Source organism: Cheilinus undulatus, linkage group 7 (assembly GCF_018320785.1).
Source record: "Cheilinus undulatus linkage group 7, ASM1832078v1, whole genome shotgun sequence".
In the NCBI taxonomy this organism is placed as follows: domain Eukaryota; kingdom Metazoa; phylum Chordata; class Actinopteri; order Labriformes; family Labridae; genus Cheilinus; species Cheilinus undulatus.
Window position 1 is genome coordinate 46498167 of NC_054871.1, and position 21529 is coordinate 46519695.

Here is a 21529-nt window from a genome sequence, read left to right on the forward strand (position 1 = left end):
GAGCAGCTGACTGAAGTTTTACAGCCCTCAGAGCTGTCAATATTCCTGCAGGTTTCCACGGATGAAGAATGCAGGGCGGTGCTGTAAACTGTACTGCAGGAAAGCAAAGTAAAGTCACACATTAATGTGCTGGTTCAAGCCTCAGTTTTCAGAAGAAGTGTGACAAACATTGATGTCATAGAGAGAGAGGAGATAGAGGAGATATCCTGAGAAAATACAGCTGAGGTTACACCCAACTTTAAAGCACCACCTTGCAATTAATGACTGTCCCATGAGAAGACAGTCAGGAAGAAAAGAGCAGTACCAGGATGACCTACCACTCCTCATGATCGCTATAAAAGTCCTGTAGTATGACTCAGAGCCGTTTAATTGTCCGGTAAATAACCATAAGATCATTTTTACTTTTTTAACCCCATTTATACTTTCACAAAACTCCTAAAGTTTTCATTCTGACTTTCTCCCCCCCTTGTATTTTAACCACATGGAGACAGGGTAAGCCAATTAGTGAACAAAACGAGGAAATATTCAGAGGATTTCAGAGCAAGTGGTTTATCTCCTGCAGCGGGTGCAAAACTAGACAGTAAAGCAAACATGCAGCGAATCCATGCTTAATGAAACTGTTTTAGCATTGGTTCGTTCATCGGGCCATTCAAAGCTGTAATCATCTTTGAGCTCATTAGGCCCGCTAATACCTTTTATTTTGCTGATTCCACCACAGATTTCTACACTGCATTCATATTTTTAAGTCTTATAACTTGCTACAAAGTTTGGAAGCATTTTTCAGGGCTGATCTGAAAAAGAAAATGATCCTGTAGCAGCTGAAGCCAACGGTATGATTACATGTGGTGCAGCTATGTCTTGTCTAAGGTATAGCATTTTAAATTAATTTGATACACAATGCTGATATTCTTTTAGAATATGTTCCCCCTTATTCTGTTTATCAACCAGGGATGACTCACAGAGCCTGTGAGAATCAACAGCAGTAGTTTTTGAAAAGTACAGAACCTGGTCTGTACGGATCCAAATCTTTGTGTCCATCCTTAATTACAGTGGTCTGTCTTTGTCTGCCACTTCCAAATTATTGTTTTTCTGTCATGTGCTACCATCACAAACAATCCAGTCACCCTCTCGGAAAAAAATTACCTGGAAAAAATCTTGGCTAGAAAATATAAAGTATGGAAGCCCTAAGTCAGGGGTGTCCAATCTATTGCCCATTAGGGGTGGATGTAAAAAATCAATACAGCATAGTATCTCGATATTTTGTCCGGTGATATATCGTATCATCTCGTCCACCAAGTATCGATTTTTTCAAATTAATTGCTAATATGAACTGAAGTCTATGATAATGGAAAAATAAAATCAATTATTTGGACAATTATTTGTCCAGTGAGGTCGGCAGAGGTGACGGTCATAGAGCAGGAGAAAGTACAACAAACATGGCAGCACCAGGGGAAGGACATTAGGAATGCAAGCAGGGCATGAATTAGATGGACATGGCACATGAGGTTTGAAGTGCTAGATGAAAATAAGATACTGCAGAAATACAACAAAAATAAGGGCAAGACTAATGCTAAAGCAGCTAAACAGTTGAAAAAATGGTATGGATTGCAATATATGGTATTGCAATACTTATTGTATTGCAAAATGTTTAAAATTGCAATAATTATAAAGGCCTGCAGCAAATTTTGAACATAAAATGAAATCAGAACATGAACCTTTGCTTGACTGTATTGTACTTCTTTGTTTCAGCATAAGGCAGTGCTACCATGCTAACTCTGTAAACAAACATTTTGACAAGAAGAATTTATTGATGTTTTTATTAAATTGTGACAACACTAAGATGACACTGCAAATGCTAAACATACTGGCAACCAAAGTAACAACAGTATCTTGATTTATAATGCCCTAATTAACTACCTCACTAAATTACAGCACCATTAGTGTTCCAGGTGTGTAGCCAGTGGTAGCCAGGGCCAACCACGTCCCCTGAAATCTGACTGGCCACCCCAAAATCCTTAACATGATTGGCTATTTGCCTTGTCAACCACTAAGAATATCTTAATCTACATAAGACTGGTTTAAAACTTTAATATCTTCAAGGTGAGGTATATGAAAGTGGCCCCACTATTCTTATATATTTCTATATGTGGCCCTCAGTGGGAAAAGTTTGGACTCCCCTGCCCTAGGTGTACACACATCCATATTTTTTTTTTTATTTTGCCCAGATTTCCTCTGGAAGATTTTAATAGAAATTTTCTGGGCACTTTCATGTGAAAACATTTGAGTGCAGCATGTAGCTGGATGTGTTCATGATATCAGCGAGAGTGGAAAAGAACATAAGGGAAAAGAGATGATGAAGTTGTTTCAAGGACACCCTGTTTGTTTCATGCATCAAATGGATTTATTTTTATTTTGGGCATTGAGACACTAAGTGGTAATCCTTAATGATGTACGTGGACTGAAGCGACCACGGCTCAGGAGGTAGAGTCAGTCATCTTGCAATGGGAAGGCTGTGGGTTCAATCCCAGCTCCTGCAGTCACATGTTGATGTGTCCTTGGGCAAGACACTTAACCCCAGTTTGCTCCCACTGCTTTGTCTTATACTGAGGGCCAATTCTCCATAGCAACCTCTGCTACCAGGGAATGAATATGGGTGTGACCTGTGGTGTGAGTCCATTTACTTCAGCGCTCACTAACGATAATGTAATGTCTGATAACTCAGACTGTACCTGGAGGAGGTTTAGAGGACACTGTGTGCCTCAAGACTAACAGATCAATACATTATGGATAGGAAGCACTAAAAACTACAAAGACTTGACCCTGATGCTGTGAGTGACTACCTGGACTCTGACAGACCTGGTCAAATCTGAGCTGACTCCTAACAGTTTAATCAGCCCCCAGTCCAGGACTTGTTTTGCCGGTCTGCTGACCTGTGGTTATTCAGGATCATGTCAAACGTTAAATCCACTCTAATTGGCCACTCAGGTCTTTAGAGCCGTGGTGATAAGCAGGACGGGGGTGGCTCTGTTTGCTCTTTTGTGTTATGGAGGGGTGTGCGTTTGGGGGGGGGGGGTCAGAAGGCTTCTAAGGTCAGGGGGTTGATGACTTTACCCCCCACCACCATCATCTTTTCTTTTCTTTGGTCAGGCTTGAGTTGTCGTGTTGGTGCCTCAGAACTCCTTATAGAGTAAAAACTGCTGGGGACTGTTTATAAAGTATTGTTATGGAAGAAAGTGTGCAAAAAAGAACAACAGAATCTTGTACTTGCATGCTTGGAATACTTTGACTTCTGGGTGACCTGCTTTTATTCGTGAAATCTGCAAGTTTTTCCATTTGTTGGAAACACGACATTTCTCCACTGACTTCCTGTTTCAGATCAACATCTTTCCTTCTCTCTTGCAATTTCACTGTATCTGAGAACTAATGTATAATCAGTTTAATCAAGCTAATTAAAGCTGCATTAGCCCAAAATAAAAAGGGATTATATGACTGAAACACAATCAGTTTACCAAAAAGTTGTGGATAAATATGATGCAGTTTGGTCTGATTGAAAATGCCATTTCAGGAAGCTTAAGTGGTGAGGTGGGCTGACTTAACTTTAGGTGATTTTAGCCATAATTCATTTGTTTTTGATGTCAATATGATTATTTCACTGCTCCTGATCAAGCTGAAGTCTCAAACATGTTTGAGAGGTCCAGTCACTGGTTCATCAATATTCCTGGCTACCATTACACTATAAAAATAAAAGAAAAGAAAGTCAGAGAAACGGTTATTGAAAAGTATGAGTCAGGGGTGGATACAAAAAAAAATCCATGCTGAACGTCCCCTGGAGTTCAGTTAAACCCATCACCAAGAAATGGTAGGAATATGACAGGTGTGACTTTGCCTAGATCAGGATGTCCTCACAAACTGAGTGAGCGTGCAAGAAGGAGACTAGTGAGAGAGGCCACCAAGAGACCTATGACTACTCTGAAGGAGTTCCAACTTCAGCAGCTGAAATGGGAGAGACTCTGCAGACAACAACTGTTGCTGGGGTTTTTCACCAGTCAAAGCTAAAATACCAAAGCCAAAATTACCGTGGGAAACTCCATTGTCAAATGGAATAAAGTCCTCTGGGCTGAGCAGACTAAAATGGTGCTTTTTGGCCATCAGATAAGATGCTATGTTTGGAGGACACCAAACATCACCGCAAACACAACATCCCCACTGTGGCAGCATCATGCTGTGGGGATGCTTCTCAGTAGCAGGCCCAGGCAGGCTTGTAAAGGTAGAGGGTCATTTAATTTGTCAAAAAACAGGAAAATCCTGGAGGACAATCTAATTCAGTCTGCAGGACAACTACAGCTTGGGAGAAGTTTTATTTTCCAGCAAGACAATAACCTGAAGCATACAGCGAGAGCTACACAGAAATGGCTGAGAGTCAAAGCCCAGACCTCAATCCAATAGAGAATTTGTGGCTGGACTTGCAAAGACCTGCTCCCTGTGCAACCTGACAGAGCTTGAGCAGTTTTGCAAAGAAGAATGGAGTAAAATGTGCAAACCTGACTGAGACCTTTCCACACAGATTCAGTGCTGTGATTCCAAAGGCACATCTACTAAATACTGACTCGAAGGGTTTGAATATTTATGCTGTCACTTACTTTACATTACATATTTTTCGAGGCTACCCACGTCCATCTCCAGCTTTGATTTGTTTGTCACGTGTGTTTTCTTTGTCTTGTTAATGTCGTGTTGCTCCTGGGTGCACGCTCCCAATCTCAAATTCATATCATTTGTCTAAATGAACTTCTTTTCTTGACATTTCTTCCATTTAATCTTAAAAAAAAAAACATTACATATTCTTATTTAATAGACATTACTTTGTAGAAATCTGTTTATACTTTGACAATAAAGAGGCTTTTTTTGCAAAATATTTTGGTCAGAAGAGTTGAATTATATTGGCTATGATTGATTAATAAAACCAATAAAAGAACAAAAACATCCAAAGGATGAATCACTGCTGTGAAATTGTCCCTACAAACGGCTGGTGTGTGGTCACATGGTCAGATGTCATGGTTCTGATGGGCCAGGATCCAAAATTGGAATGCATAGCCTTTATTTAGTTAGCAAATGTGTGCTTGGAAATAAGAAAAGATGGTGCAAAACTCTGATGTTGCACACTTATTATAAAGGAAGTAAAGATTTGAATTCTAGTCTCTATATGTAACTGAAGAAGAGCAAACCAGAGCTTTGTTTGGTCTGAGCATACCTTGAAAAACATATACACCTGAGGGCAGAGAGAGCGCTGATAAAGATTTCAAATATTTCTCCAAGAAAAAAACAATCCTCTCTTAGCGACAACAAACTGGAGATTAACTTCGTCTGGGGCAACCTGACATTACAAAACAGGGATCTTTCACGGACATTCCTTCCAGCAGAGAGGCCTTAAGCACACTTCACACATTTATTGGTCCGTAAAGGTGAAAATATACAGAAGAAGAGGAGGTAACGGGGGATTAGGGTGAGTGTGGACGCCCACGCTCAGAGCCACTTGCTCTCATGGAGGGTCCGACCACAGGAATGTAAAGTGTAATCACTCACACATTTCCCTCGAGCAAACTAAGCAATGAAAAAGCTTCCCCTTAATTTTAACAAAACGTCTCCTTTCATCAACAAACACCGACTCAACCCTCCCCCCCTGCAGCTCCAGGTTCCTCCCCCCCTTCTCCCCCTAATCACAGCTGCCATCCAGGGCCAATTTAAGGAGCACGCGTGGGGTGAAGGTCCCAGAAGTGCAAGCGAGCACTGTGGTTTCCTGGTCACTGGTTTGTTGGAATGCTTGACTTGACAGAACAGTTCAGGAAAAACCACTTCAATCACAAACCAGGCCGGGGCACCGAGGGCCGAGGTGCTGAGACGCACACGGAGTTAATGGAGCTGAGCGCAGGGGAAAGTTCAACTTGGTACACATCTTATTTAAACATAGCTCCTTTAGTATAAAAATAACATGCTGACACTTCAGAGTTTATGATCAAGTTACAGTGCAGAATATCCAACAAAGAAGTCAGTTTGTTCAAAGTTCGGGACTTTTTCGCCACTCTTTTCCCAAAAATGCAGAGTCAGGGTGCTGAAAAAGAGCTGTGAGGAAGTAAATTTGACACTGCATGGATAGGATAAGGCATCAAGGCTGTCTGGGACTTCTCTGTGTCTGTCTGGGACGAGGGGAAGAGGGGAGGGGTTGGTTGTTGCAGGAATAAATGAGGCAGCCTTTGAAAGCTGCTCTATAATTAGCAGGGTACTATATCACCGGCAGGTTGTCTGGACCTGCAGAAAAATGCTCATGGTTCTGATAATGAAAGAGAGAAAGAGGCGTGGATCCTGCCCCTAAATGTGATTCAAAATTCTTTTCTTCTTGAGAATAAGTTTAAGTCACTTCATGGGAAGAGAAAAGTCTTTTGTTTGCAGAAATGTGTAAGACAAACTGCTTCATTTGACTGGTTTTAGGACCAGGAGGATACCTTTGCAAGGCAGCCAAGGAATACCCCTGTGGCAGCTCAGCTCACAGCCCCTACTGGCATCTGTGTCTGCTGACAAGAACATTCAAATTTGGTGCCAAACTGCTTAATTTCACCTGCTCTAATTGCTGGGTTCGTCTTGTCCTCGACTTGTTTGGCTTCTTGTAAACACCTCATCAACAAGCGACACTGACAGGTCATTTTAAGACTCAGTCTTTAGTGTTTACAACCTGCCATACTGTTGCCCCCGCAGTGCTCTGTGTTCAATACTGCAGCAAGAATAAACAGAGCAAAGTGCTGAGATGTGACTCAGAAATACACATCGGGGCATTGTGCACTGTGCAATGATTTCAAGTCTCATAAACCCATATTTTATAATACAATAGAACAGAAACAACTTATAAGATGTTGAAACTGAGACATTTTACAATATATAAATATTAGCTCATTTTGAATTTGATGGCAGCGACATATATCAAAAAAGTAGGGACGGGGCAAAAAAAGGCTGGTGGTTTTCTGATGCTCCAAATGTTTTCTATTGGTGAAAGGTCTGGACTGCAGGCAGGCCAGTTCAGCACCTGGACTCTTCTACTGTGAAGCCATGCTGTTGTGATGGATGTGGAATGTGGTTTAGCATTGTCTTGCTAAAATAGTCAAGGCCACCTTGAAAGAGACATCTGGATCGGAGCATATACTGCTCTAAAACCTCTGTACTGGTCAGTACTGATAGAGCCTTTCCAGATGTGTAAGTTACCCACACCATAGGTACAAATGCAACCTCATACCAGGCTGGCTTTTGAACTGTGCCAGAATAACAAGCTGGATGGTCCCTGGTCCTGTTTTTAATGGGCCGCAACATCAAGAACATCCAATATTGTCCCTTGTGCACAGAGATTTCCCCAGATTCTCTTTTCTCTTTTAAAGATATTACGTCCTGTAGATGGTGGGATATTCAAAGTTTTTTGTATTTTTACATTATGGACATTTTTCTGAAATTGTTCCTCAATTTTTGGACAGGCTTTTATAGATCTGTGAACCTCTACCCATCTTTACTTCTGAGGGACTCAGCTAATTACTGACCTTTTGCCAATTAACCTCATTAGTTGCAAAATGCTCCTTACTTTTCTAGCCTTTTGTAACCTGTCCCTACTTTTTCGAGATGTGTTGCTTCCATCAAATTCAAAGGTGCTAATATTTTTCATAAACTGGTAAAATGTCTCAGTTTTAACATGATCTTTTGTTTACCTTCTGCTGTGAATAAAATAGGGTTTTGTTAGATTAACAAATCATTGCATTCTGTTTGTTTTCAAATTTACACAGTGCCCCAACTTTTTGGAAATGGGGTTGTACAAACGGACTTTGTGTTTGATCTCTTCTCACTGTCTTTTCAGCATTATCTGACCCCTTTATGTGATGCAAACATCAGCTGACCTTATGTAGCGTGAGCACTGACTCATTTTTGAGGCCTCACTTAATAAATCAAAGTCCCATTAATGGCTGGACTGGGTCAATGAAACACAACAGGCTAATGTGCTGTCCTCGTCTGATCTGCTGCAGTCGCACTGATAACGTGCAGAAACTTCCATTCCATGTCATGAGGCCCACAGAGCTGAAGAAAAGTCAGGAAATAGAAATGACGGACACTGTGACGGACACTCAGAGCTTTTTTAAGCTAGCGTAAAGGCTGCATAGTCAAGAGCATAAAAATCCTTTTAGCACAGACGTAAGATGCTGTCTTTCTTTAATGTTACATAACATGTAAGTGTAAGTATGTCTGCATTAGTCTGCATGTGACAGTCACAAATGTTACAGCAGAAAAAGGCCAACAGAGTTCATTACAAATGTAAACAGGCAGTCTGACCCGTGCATGGAATTCTGCAGACTCAAGCACATTCAATCCTACCTCTGTCAATAATCTAACAGAGCTCGTCTGAACGATAAGATGATTCTGAATGCTGTTGTAAACATTTTCAACTCCATGCATTTTACTATCAATTACAATTCATCTGCACTGCAGTAATACTACAACACATCACACTGCAGATCTTTATCAAATGCTTCAAATGTTACATCACTTAGGGCCAAGATTTGAAGCAATGGAAGTGGACCTTTCCCTTGGAGTTGAAAGTACTTTATGTTTGGAGTTGGTTGGGTCAGGTCAGGTCTGCTCTGGCACAGCTGCTGTTCCTGTTTTAGGCAGCTGACCCTTCCCATCTTTGCTCTCCTAAGCACGACAGCAGTAGACACACAGTCTTGCCAATGATACCCATAGATGCACCGAAGAGAAGTTGACATAAAGGAGTCTAGTTGGAGCCTATGGCCATCAGTCAACTTCCAGGCCTCTCAAGAGTAAAGCAAGACCGGGAGGACCAAGGACTGAAAGCTTGACTTTCATCTGCATGCTCAGATAACAGGGATGGCACAAACCCACTGCCCCGTGTGCAAGTTCAAGTCTGCTGTTAGACTGAGCCTCCCAATCAGCAGATCTTTGGATTAAGCTGCCAAGGTAGGTGAACCCATCTACAACTTCTATGCTCTCACCATTCACAGACACAGATTTTATGGCAGCATCCAAGGCATCCCCAAATGCCTGGATCTTTGTTCTGGCCCAGGAGACGCTTCAGCGTCCTCACTCGGCAAGTTAAAGAGTTGCCACAAGGACATCTACAGTCTTCATAAGGACCATAGCATCATCAGCAAAGTCCTGATTAGTGATCTTGACATCGCCAAATGGCACTCCATAGTTTTCTGCCTGTTAACCCGCCCCATTATCAGGTCCATGCAGGTACTGAAGATCGTAGCAGCTAAGACACACCTCTCTCTCTCTATCCAGAATCAACTGAGAAGAAATCCAAGGTGGAGTGGAGGGCAGAGAGCATCTCTGCTCACTGAGTCAAACACCTCCTGGAAGTCAACATATCTGTAAACAACCCTCTACTGAACTTCTGAAAGAGCGCAGTGAGGACCTGAAGTACCAGGATGAGGTCTACTTTACTGTAGTTGGTCCAGTTGATTTTTTTGTGATGTTTTTAACGTTATCCTATGAGGCAACTGCACCCAGTCAAAGGCCCTGAGTAATTCTGCATTAATGTCCATTTATGGCATTCAGACACCATGTTGACTGCACTTCATGTGCGTTCATTTAATAACAATACCTCTTCAGTGATGCAGGAATACCTTTCCTGCCTCATATGCAAACGACAGCCTAGACATAATTTCCATGGCTCTCTCACTGAATCAGTCTGTATGAGGAATGTAGTAAACTGTAGCCATGTGCTCCTAGACCAGAAAAGCTAGAGGGCCACTTGTCACCACAACTATTACTGCCTCCCCTCATTGCAACCAGTGTAACTTAAAACCCAGCATAGTGCTCCAACACGGAGCATCACTACACACTGAGGAGCGCTCACACTGATGGAGTGTCACAGAAGAGCTTTCCAAACATGGGACGGGGGGATACATGCCAGGCTCTTAGAGTCTGTGGGAATGAGACCAAGAAGAGTTTCTCATGCATTTTACCAAACTCAACTCCTTCTTTTTAGTTTGTATCTTATCAAAAAATATAAAAGTAATTTCAATGTTTTTGTCTGTGTTGTTTCAGCAGTATAAATAGAACATCTGACAGTCACTGACAGCAGAAACATCATTACAGTATGAAGAGCAGCTCTTCTACAGCTAGTGTTGCTTATAGAGAATAAAAGGCTCAATATGAGACAGACAGAAAGTGAAAGTGACTGCACCGTTTGACCTAAATGTGTCAGAATGAAACCTGCCATGAAAATTATTAACACAAATAGAAAGGAGAAAACACCTGAAACATTAACGGGTGCATCATGTGATTTTTTTTTTTACCAATTTGTGTTTTTTTTTACTTTAAGAAGAAGTTTGTAAGCTGTTTGTTTATGTACACACAAAGTAAAATCACACAGAAAAATCACAGTTCACTCTGAATCAGCTGTTTATTGGCAGTAACTAACAAAGGAAGTGATGTCATGATGGACTATTAACATGAGCAGTTCACTCTGAGACAACATGGCGTGGTACGTATGGACAGAAGAGGAGACGAGACCTTTCTTAACATCATACTCGTACCCTTATAAGTTGCTTATGCCATAAATCTGGACCTTGCCACTTAACTATCATCTGTTGCCTTCGTCTTTTGTTCAAAATTATCAAGGCAACCGATGTAGATGCAATCATAACCGTACCAACAAGCAACAGGTTTTGAACGTCCAGCTTCCTTGTAGCGGAGTCTCATGATATGCTTTACGAGAATTGCGAGGTTCATGCCCAAAACTCCCTTTAGTGGAAAAACATTCAAATTTCCTCTACTACATTCAATTGTACTAGTGGAAATTCAAGAAGTATTGCTTTTATTTTGTGGAAAACTAGCTAGTGTTAGGTTGATCTGAGCCAGCGGTCCTCAACTGGTGGGTCAAGACAAAAAAATGGGTTGCAAGAGTGCCTGGGACAAAGACTGCGTGCTTTTATTTTGAAGGGCATTTGCTTCCTACTTCAGTCTGACTTGAAGGTGTGTCCTCTGGAGAAGGAGAGTTTTTCTTGGTCTCTAACCTCTCAGTTCGTTCCTGTGCAGGGCTCTAGTGATTGTCTTCTCTGAGACTTTAATTCGCGACTTGGCAAAGTCCTTCACTCATGTCTCAGCAGTTGCTCTGGGGTCTTCAGACACATCTCTCGCTAGTTTTCTTTCTAGAGTCTCTGAAAGCTTTTGTAAATCTGTAAATGTGAAGATTACACTCGGTTTTAACTGGATTTTTACAAGTTTTGAGCCTTTCAGAGTTTAAGCACAATGGTGGTTTGTGTTATGGCTCAACAAAATGGTAAGTTCAAAACGGGGCTAATAATCTAGACCCTGGTAGTTTTTGTTTGTTGGGAAATAATTTCGTTTCTGTGTTCAAAGTAAAATAATGTTAGCATCCTAAACAAAACTAGGTTGTTTGGAAAGTGTGCGTTTTGTTGAACTTGGGAAAAGGAATTTTCATCGTTCTAAAAGATTTTAAGAGGATTTTTTTTGTCCTTTGTCTTCATACGATAAGACCAGGCATGGAAAATTACTATTTACATGTACTCAGATTATCTTAATCACTAGGGGTGTAACGGTATTTGTATTCTACCCATACCGTCACGGTATGGCCCTCACGGTTCGATGCACGCAGTAATACGACGAATACGTCTGAGTGAGTATTCAAAAAAGTCGAGTTCTCACTTCAATCCAGGCGGCGGCAATGAGCCTAAAAGCTGCCAGCAACCGTCAATACAGAAGATGGAGCAGTTACAAAAACAAACAAAGAAGAGTGATGGCGCGAACGGAGTTAAAAGAGCCGCCGGCTTCATTTAAATCACCCATATAGCAATGGTGCTCCGGCTCTGTGAATCATATTAACTTTACCTTCAACTATCAGCCTCGGAGGAGTGAGAGAGGGACTCTGCAGCCGTGTCATAGGTAAAGTTATCTCCAGATTTCACACGGCTCTAACCTCTTTATCCTCCAAGATGGGCTGTGAAAAGTTCTTCCAAACTCTGTAGTAGGTCCCATTGGTTAAAAAAGTAGTCCAGTGCTGAAGTCCGTGTTGAAATCAGCAAAAAAGACGCTAATCTTCATACTTCACAAGCTAACTTGCGGTTGTGTGATGATGTGTTCAAGTTAGCTGGGAAATTTTAGTGTTTAAAGAATGGGTATAAATATGTCAATATATCAATGAAAATAACCCAGTTATTCAAAAATGTATTTATTTATTAATATTTTTAATCATTGAAGAACTTTTGGAGGGAGGTTGCAGCATTATTTATAATTTGAATGTAATTAATTCAGCCTATTTATTTTAATACAATTTAATTTAAAGATTTAAAATTAAGTTTTATTTATCTGCTTCAATTACTGTACCGAAAACGTACCGAACTGTGACTTCAAAACAGAGGTACATACCGAACCGAAATTTTTCTGTACCGTTACACCCCTATTAATCACATTTTTTGGGGAAACTTTTTTGGCTATATTTTTTAAATCTGTACTTTTACTTCTACTTAAGTCAGTTTTAACCAGAGTAGCTGTACTTTTAATTGATTACTTGCACTTTTTCCACCTCTACACAGTAGCACATACAGAAAGATTCCAATCACATCCTAAAACAGCTAAAGTAGTGTTGATTTCCAAACCTTAAACATTTCTGAGGTGATTTTAACTCCATATTGAGTGAAATTTGGTTCTTTTGCTCATGTTTCTAGTAGACTGTTGTTGTTTTTCTTGTTCAACACATGTGCACCACGAGTGAAGTGTGATGAGTGTTTCTGCCTGTGATTTCAGTCGCCCCTAAAGGACTTAAAGCGTATCAGTGTGCGCCGCTTTGCTATGCTATTATTTAACACTTTCAAAGGTGTAGTTGAACTGTATGTGGTGTGGACCAACAAAGACATTTTAAAGTGATAAATTTAACTTTATATAAGTTTCATTAACACTGTGCATTTCACTTTATTGTAGAGGTGTGACTTTACCTGAACAACCTGGTTGATTCTCTTGTTGTTCTTGCAATAAGGAAAGATCAGATTTTACCATGCAGCTCCTCTACTTGAGTAGATTTATAGACCAGTGCTTTTACTTTTACCTTAGTAAATTTTGACCAGAGTCTCTGTGCTTTTACTTGAGTTCCATAGCTGTGTCCTTTTCCACCTCTGGGTCGGACAGCTGAGAGATAGTAAATACAGGGAGGAGAAGGAGGAAAATGGGCAGCAAATGGTTGTAGGCCAGGAGTCAAACAGGCCATCATTGCTTTTAGTATTTTGCATCTGTATGAGAGGTGCCTGCTTTACCAACTGAGCTCAGACCACCAGAGGTCTTGTTATCACTAAAACAAATGGACCTAGAAATTTCAAAACACAGTATCCGGTTGAAAAATCTGTGCTTGTCTACAGAAAAATCACAGTTTCAATATCAGGAAGGATGAAATGTTCCTGGAACATCTCTCAACAAAAATTCTTAAAAATATAAATCACTTTAGGTGATGTTTGACTGAACATTTAGCTTACACACAGTCTCCCATGACACCTCACCCTCAGGTCAACATCTGACTCTGCAGAATCCAACATGGCGTCTGCAGCTGTGGCGTCCAGAGGACAGAAGAGTCACAGCCACATCATAAAAATCCCGTCCTTTCCCCGCTGACCCCCCCAGTGCTTTCAACTGCTCCATTTACACTAATTGTCATTCAGATAAGGGGGGGCTCTGTTGTTTAAGGCTGCCCTGACACCATTCATATGAAAAGCACAATTAAGAGTAATTAGGCCTTTCCAGGCACAGAGGGGGTTTATCTGATAACACAGCACGCAAGGTCGTCTGGGGTTTGATCTTTTCATGCCACCATATTCATCATTCCACCCTGAAGACATGGATGAGTTAAATTATATGACCTCTTTAATGTTGCTTCAGTGAGTGAAGACAACTTTTTTATCCTGATTCAGAGAGTTGGCTTTCTAAATGGAGCTCGTCCAGTGAATTTGCATGCTCTCCAGTCGGGTATAGAGAGCTGCAGTCAGAAGAAAACTTCCATAAACTCAAAAGTGTCACTTATAATCACACATTAACGCTCTGTGTCTCATCCCCGCTCAGAGAGAAGCTTGAACTTGCAAATCTGAAGTGATGTAGCCTCTTTATATCAGGCTCAAAGCCTCTCAGACCGCCTTTGACTTACAAAATCAAGATATGAGCATGATGACTCAGGAGATTTACAAGCATGTTGCAAACGGTCAGCTGATAGTGACAGGCAAAACAAAAGAGTAAGTGCAGAAATCTCCTCAGCCGTCTCAAAGTTTAAAATCAGAGGGTCTGTTTTCTGCAGATAAACACCTCCTCAGGCGCTCCCCCCACCCCTCCACTCAGCCCACAGGAAGCAGGGTCTGGGGAGCATGCACCGACTTGCTGATCGAAACCAAAGCGGACTAAATCCAGTGGGGTATGTCCGAGCTGCAGAGAGGAGTGATCAGGATTCCTTAAAGTGCTTCCTGGAGAGACGGTTTATGCATAAACACACATCAATATCACATCACCCCCTCCCCACTATAGAGGCAGCCAGAGGGAGGGAGGGGACGGAGGAGGTAAAAAGGACAAGGCGATGGCCTCATGCTGTGTTATCAGGGTCATGAATTCTTACAGCTGGTCAGCCAAAGTTCAACACATGAAGCAAGACTGAGCAGCCATCAATATGTCCATTAATGTTTTAGTGCACAGCCTGAAAATGTGGGACGTGAATCATCTTCAGATGTTATATTTGGTCAGTAACGGAGAGATATTTGGGTCATAGAAGGATAAAGAAACCAGAAAAATGTAACGTTAAAGGAAGATTTTTAAGCTTTCTATGGCTCAAGCTTTCTGCTATTGCTTCGAATTCTTATGTGCATTTCTAGTGATATCAAACACACTTTCATTACTCAGCATCAGCGACTCTTCTGCATACACTTCCACAGCTGACAAACTGTACTTAGCTTGTAGAAATTAACTTTTTAGTACACAGCATCAGCAGAAAAGCTCAAGCTTTTGGAGCATGCAGTGTCACATTTTTTTCACGATTTCTATTTTGTGCCTTTATTAGATAGAAGAGGAGAGTGGATAGAGTCAGAAACAGGGACAAGAGAGTGGAGATAGACATGCAGCAAAGGGACACAGGCCAGATTTGAACCCAGGCCGCCCTCGTACATGGGGCGCGCCTTAAACCACTCCACCATCTGTGTACCATCTTTTTGGCTCCATTTTCAGTGCTGTTCCAAGTCGTGATATTTAGCTCCCTTAATATTTCCCGTTCACTATGAATGTTACAGAAGCAAAAAGGGGAGACAAAGTGTCACCACTCCAAGCTGACTTCAGAGGCAGTGTAACCGAAGTGCAACAGACATGAAAACAGGATCAGTGGAGCCAGCAGGGGAGCGCAGTTCGAGTGTGTGCCATGCTCTCTTACTTTCCCACAATGCCAAAGTGCACTGTCAATCGACAAACAGTTGCAGCATCAATAAGAATGTCCAAAGTAAGGATGCAATGCACAATCATGCATGCTGATACCAATATTTTAACATAGTTCAGACCTAAAACTTTAGATGTTTTAGTGTTGTATCTGTTTAATGCTGGCATTTCACACACGTAGAGCTGATTGCAAGAAAAAAAAATCATTATTGGGCAGAGATTGTGAACTGTTGGGACAAACTGATCTGTTCTTGTGGTCAAACATGAGCTTTTTTATGGTCAGAATAAACATAGTATACAATGCTTCTTGGCAATAATCTTATACTGTTGGAAAGCCTGTCTAAATGGCACCACAGCAAAGCTGAGTATGTGGGTGGCACCCATGAAAAGTGTGCTAAATCTTCTCTGCTGATGCCAAACTGCTTATTCTGCTGTTGCTGTTGACTCTACTGAGCATCTGGTATCCCAGGTCCTGATAATCAGGTGCCTGATTGGTATCTGTGATGGTCCGGGATGAGTCCAGATTGTGCCTAGAGCAGTTGGATTGTGGGGCCAAAGTATGGAGGAGACATGGAGAACACTGTGCAAATTCTTGTCATCATTGGAGGCGATCTCAATGCAGAGAAATACCAAGATGATATTCTGCAACCAGCAACAATCCATATCTTCACAGAGCGGGGTTCTATCAGAGACTACCTCCAGAATTTGGGAGCGGAGAGGAGGGAATGGCCTGCCAGCAGTCCTGACCTCAACCTCATTGAACACTTGTGGGATCAGCTTGGGTGTCTCTGAGTGACCAAGGTGGATTTGTACCAAATGCTTGATGAAGAATGGGATGTCATCCCACAGCAGTGTGTGACCAGGCTGGTGACACTGTGTGGTTTTTCCACATGCTACTGAGGCTCCTGTTTGTGAAATGGATCAATTGTTGAATTGCAAACATTTCTTGTTTCTTCAGACTTCAATCATTCAATCCACCAAACAAATCAACAGCAGAATAAGCTGTACTCAGCACATACTCAGCTCTGCTGCTCATCCTACAAATGCATGTTCCTTACAAATGTGGCACCATTTAAAAGGGAAATAAACAGGCTTTCCAGTAGTGTAAGATTTATTGCCTAAAGCATTTTTAAAACAAAGAAATAATCTAGCCAACACAGATTGTCTTACTTTTTGAGCTGGGTTTATACTGATTAGGGATGCAAAGTCAGTTCAACAGCCAGCATCGTCCCTGTAGGCAGACATCGGCTATCTGCAAATACTGTGTGCATGAAGTAGAAGATGCTTTTAAAGAACAAGTGAATGCTGATATTTGGAACACCTATCAAAGAAAATATTTATCAATTGACAGACTAAAGAGTCGAAAAACTGATACTGGCAGTGTAAAACAGCTCAGACTGTTTCATTTAGCCCTGCTGAGCCTCCCCCCATCATTGCTTCAGGCCCCACCTTGGGCCATGGACCCCTACTTTGGGAATCACTTTCTTATTCCAAGTCCTTTGAATCATCTCCATGTTTGAATTTTGCCATTTAAATAAAACCATCCAAATCAGTGATCCTGAATAAAGGTTCACTAACATTTGGGGGCATATTAAGTGGTAAAAGGGGATTAAAAAAGTGGCTGAAACGGAGTTAAAGTGGCGAAAATAGGTGGAAATTTGTTGAGATGGAATGAAAAATTGAAATAACTGGCATAAAATGGTTAGCTGAGGCAGAAACAGGAAATTGGTTAAAGTGGCGAAAAATAAAACTGTGAAATGTGGCGTTAATAATAGTGTAGTACATAATAGTGGCAATATTGTGTCAACAGAGCCAATGATAGGCAGAGAGTGGCAAGATTTGGTTTAGAATTGGCAAAAACAGGCAGAAAAAAGTGGCGGAAAGGGTTTAAAACTGACAAAACGTGGGTTTTAAGCAGCAAAAATGTGTTAAAGTTGGCAAAATTGGTGGGAAAGAGTGATGAAAATGGGTTACTAGCTGGCAAAGTTGGTTTAAGTGACAACAGTGAAAATAAAAAAATATTCATAGTTTTTTAAGGCATCTGGAGACCCCCTCTAAGTGTCTTGCGACCCCCAATGGGGTCCTAACATCCCCAAGGCTGAGAACCACTGCTTCAGAGAGTAAGATGATAAACAAACAGCTAAAAAAAATCACCTGTAACTTCAGTTTATCTAACCATAAAGTTACAAACAAGCGTGCCAAACTACTTGATCTTCACACTGCACATTCTCTCCAAACTTGGCCCTTACAAACCAAAACCACCCTGCCCTTTCAAAGTAAAACACCACTGTGCTTAATGCTCCAACTTCCCTGGATGCTAGTGTGTTTTCTTTTTCTCATACCTGCTTTCCTTCTTCTTTATTCCTTCCAAAGAGTATTTTTTGCACTAAAAGGAGGCAAACCTTTCCTAGTTTTCAAACCTACTTGGCATGACAACAGAGCAGTGAAACAGCCGAGTACAGAGGCTGCTGTGTGGAACTGTGTTAACTGGCTGTCACACACCCCTCAGCGTGGGAACGCATGAAAACAACAACAAAATTGCAAAAACAACACTGACTGCGTCATTATCGTTACGTCATATCATGTTAAACTTTGTCAAGTGATTAAAATAAGCCTGTATAACAATTTATGACAACTTTGATCCATGAAAGGTATCACTTTTTGTCCTCGTGAGGCTGCGTCTGTGCTCTGCTGGTGCGTAAAAGTCACTTTTCTATCATTTTAAGAATTACGTCACACGTCACCGTAAATTCTGTACCGCTTTAAAACTTCAGGTGAACTTCTCCAGCTCCTTTGTCGTAAAATTCAGAATGTCTAGCTGAGATCCAAGGGTGAAAAGTTGAAAAGTAGGATGGTTCCTCCTCCTCGTGTGTTTTCCTCGTGCTGTTTTCGAGCAGCGCGCGGGACACTCAGCCCCTCTCAATACTTATAATGATGATAAAGGTGATAGAGAGATGTTGTACTCACGCACTGCCTCCTGTTTGGGGTCCAGCTCGGAGCATGTCAGCTGCAGCCCGCTGATCTTGCCCTGCAGCCCGCTGACCCGTTGGTTGGTGCGGGTCAGTTCGTCCTCCAGCTCCGTGAAAATGGAGCACGCGTGCCGGGCCAGGTCCGACAGCTGGCGCAGGGTCCGGGATAGAGCCACATGACTGATGGTGACCAGGTCCTCGTAAAGAAGACCCTCCTCGTTCGGGATCGGATACCTGCACAGTAGCTGGGGCTCCACCAGCCGTTTGGCGAACGGCATGTTGGGAGTAAATCCGGGATAAATCCAAGAAAAGTGAGCCAAAGTGAGTGAAAGCGCTTCTTCCCCTCCCCTCAGGAGACTGATCCAGTTGTGGTGGGCTTATCTGCTGGTGTGGACCCCCATCCTTTCATCAGTTAGAGGACTGGAGCAGGACTGAAGGAGGACTGTGCGCTCCTGGCCGCTGCGCCGGCTCATCTGCGCCCTGTGTGTGTTTTCTGCTCCACACTATAGAGCAGCTTTTTAAAAATAGGAGGAGGGAAAACACGGAGAGGAGCAGAGAGAGGCTGGATCAGGAGGATCCATGCTGAGCTGCTGTGATGAGTTCACTGACCTCTGGGTAAAAGCTGATCAATCCTATGCTTGATTATAAAGCACCTTTTAGCAGCAAGACATTTGAAGGTGCTTCATATAAGACATCAGAACTCAGTTAAATACACATTTAGACAACAGAATAAAACCAGCTCAAATGAAATACACTGAGGAAAATCAATCTGGGCAAAAGTAAACTTAACCTCATTTAATCTTCGATATCAACAATAAAAATCCAAGTTTGTAGCTGGACATAAGTAAATCTAATGTTGTCAGTTTCTTTTGTTAAACATACAGGACACTCTGCTTTTTTTTCCTAAACAAGAATCATTTCTGAAATGTAAACCAATCTTCCAAAGTTTATCCACTTAACTGAGCCTGACTTTGTTTCCTTTTCTCAGTTTCATTCTGTTTCAAAACTACAAAAAAACTACATTATCCATGAGTGAATGCCCCCTATGTATGGAAGACCAAACCTGCCAAAATTCAAAACAAACAAATAAATAAATAAATGAATAAATAAATAAAAGTAAAAATGAAAACAAAAATAAACAATAAGATTAAAAATTAAATACAAAAAATATAAATGGAAATAGATACAAAAAAAGCATAAAATAACTATATATATACATAAATAAAAGTAAAAATAAATACAAAAATAAATATATATACATAAATAAATAAAAGTAAAAATGAAAACAAAAATAAAAAAGAAAATACAAAAATATAAATTGAAATAAATACAAAAATAAAAACATATATACATAAATAAACTAAATTAAATTGAAAACAAAAATAAAAATTGAATGAAAAAATTGAATACAAAAAAATGGAAATAATACAAAAATAAAAAAATATATGTTAATGAATAAAAGTAAAAATAAACACAAAAAATAAAATAAGACTCAAAATTAAATATAAATAGATAAATAAAAGTGGAAATAAATACAAAAATATAAAAAGAATTAAACATCAATAAATAAATAGACGTGCTCTGCTCTCACATTTATTCATTTCATGCGGCAGACACTGTCAGCGTGAAATGCAGCAGGAAATGTTATTCAAATGAGGGGGCGGTCCTAAGTGTGTCTTGGGTTGAACTGTGCGCCCATTGGTTGAGTGACATGCGAGTGCCGAGATCGACTTGGCGTGATTCCCGGAAGTCTGCTCTGTGTGGAGCAGCAAAGACGGGAGGAACACGGACTAGTATCTGCTTAAATCAGAAAATCTGGACTCGCCAGAGATCCAAACTGTTTCCTAGTCTGTTTATCTGGACCTGATTTTAGGCAGCAGAGCCTTAAGGCTCACATCAGCCTGATCTTCTGTCCACGATGGATGTGAAACTAAATCAATGTTTAAGTTTTGTGAATACGAAGCCTTAGAACAGTTCATTCTCTTCTGTAACTAGTTATTAATCTACTTCTTACCTTAGGTAACCTGCAAATATGCAAATTATGCGCTCTTTAATGAAAATGTGCTCGTTTGCATATATTTGACGAAGCACTGCAGGTGAGTAGAGGCACTTGTTGGCAGTTGCTCTGTGTAAGTGTGTGTAAGTTTTTGTTGTGTAGTGTATGAAGCTGATTTCTGTTGAAGACGTGAAGCGTTGGATAGTTGAGAAAGCAGCCGACGTTTGCAAGGGTGTTGCTGTGACATTACTTTAACATTAATAACACGAAACATGGCGACTATAGAGATGTCAGTACTCGATTTTTGTCGTTTTTGAAAAAAAAAAAAAAAAACAACTCACTGCTGTTCTTTGTTCTTCTTTTCACAAAGAAATGTTGTCAAGTTCTGATAAAACTGGCGCTTTAGCAGCATCCACGCTAATCTCTTCCTCCATAACTGCACCAGCTCTTGCTGCTGTTTGTTTACATCATGACTCTGCTGCGCCTGAAAGTACTGCCCCTCGTCGCTGATTGGTCCTGTCACTTTCTAACCAGGCCCAAACGGTTCAGATGAGAGCGTTGCAAGATGGATTCGCCTGTGAAAAACAAGGAAATGGGCGTATCCATCTGCTTTGCAAGGTTAGCACTGTGTGGCTTTTTCCTTTTTCAGATCAAATCTGTGCTCAAAGTTTTGAGTCAGAAGTTAAGAAAAGAACCTGAGAGGTTCTCGGACAGAAGAAGACCCACTGCACTGGTTTGATCAGTGAAGACCTGGATGCAGCGGTGTGTTGGTGAAGATGGAGAAAGACACTGAAAAATGTCTTTCTTCTCCAATATACCTGTAGTCTTGTTTTTGTAATAGCCATGCCTCATATCCTAGCAAGTCGCCTCTGCTGTTTTCATAAACAAAGATCTTCAGTCAACAGAGTCAACACATCTCATGCCATCGTGTCTCCTCTGGACTTTTTGTCTTAAAAAGCTTGTTAAACATCGACCCTGTGGTGCACAGTCAAGCTCTATACATGTGTTTTTTCAGGACAACCTGGGCTTTAAGAATATATCTAATACAGTAATGTCACTTGAATTTTGAAAAAGTTATTGGACTCTAAAGACAAAAGAAAAAAAC

At 41.0% G+C, this 21529-nt stretch overlaps 1 protein-coding gene across 1 annotated transcript in view; it reads right to left on the reverse strand.

The window, feature by feature from the left end:
* nhsa (Nance-Horan syndrome a (congenital cataracts and dental anomalies)) overlaps nt 1-18885 on the reverse strand; it is a 136181-nt gene extending 117296 nt beyond the window's left edge. The window contains exon 1 of the mRNA XM_041791198.1: nt 18427-18885. Within this exon, the coding sequence (XP_041647132.1) occupies nt 18427-18706 (280 nt within the window). The 5' untranslated portion in view covers nt 18707-18885. The remainder of the gene's footprint in view (nt 1-18426) is intronic.
* Nucleotides 18886-21529: the final 2644 nt, after the last annotated feature.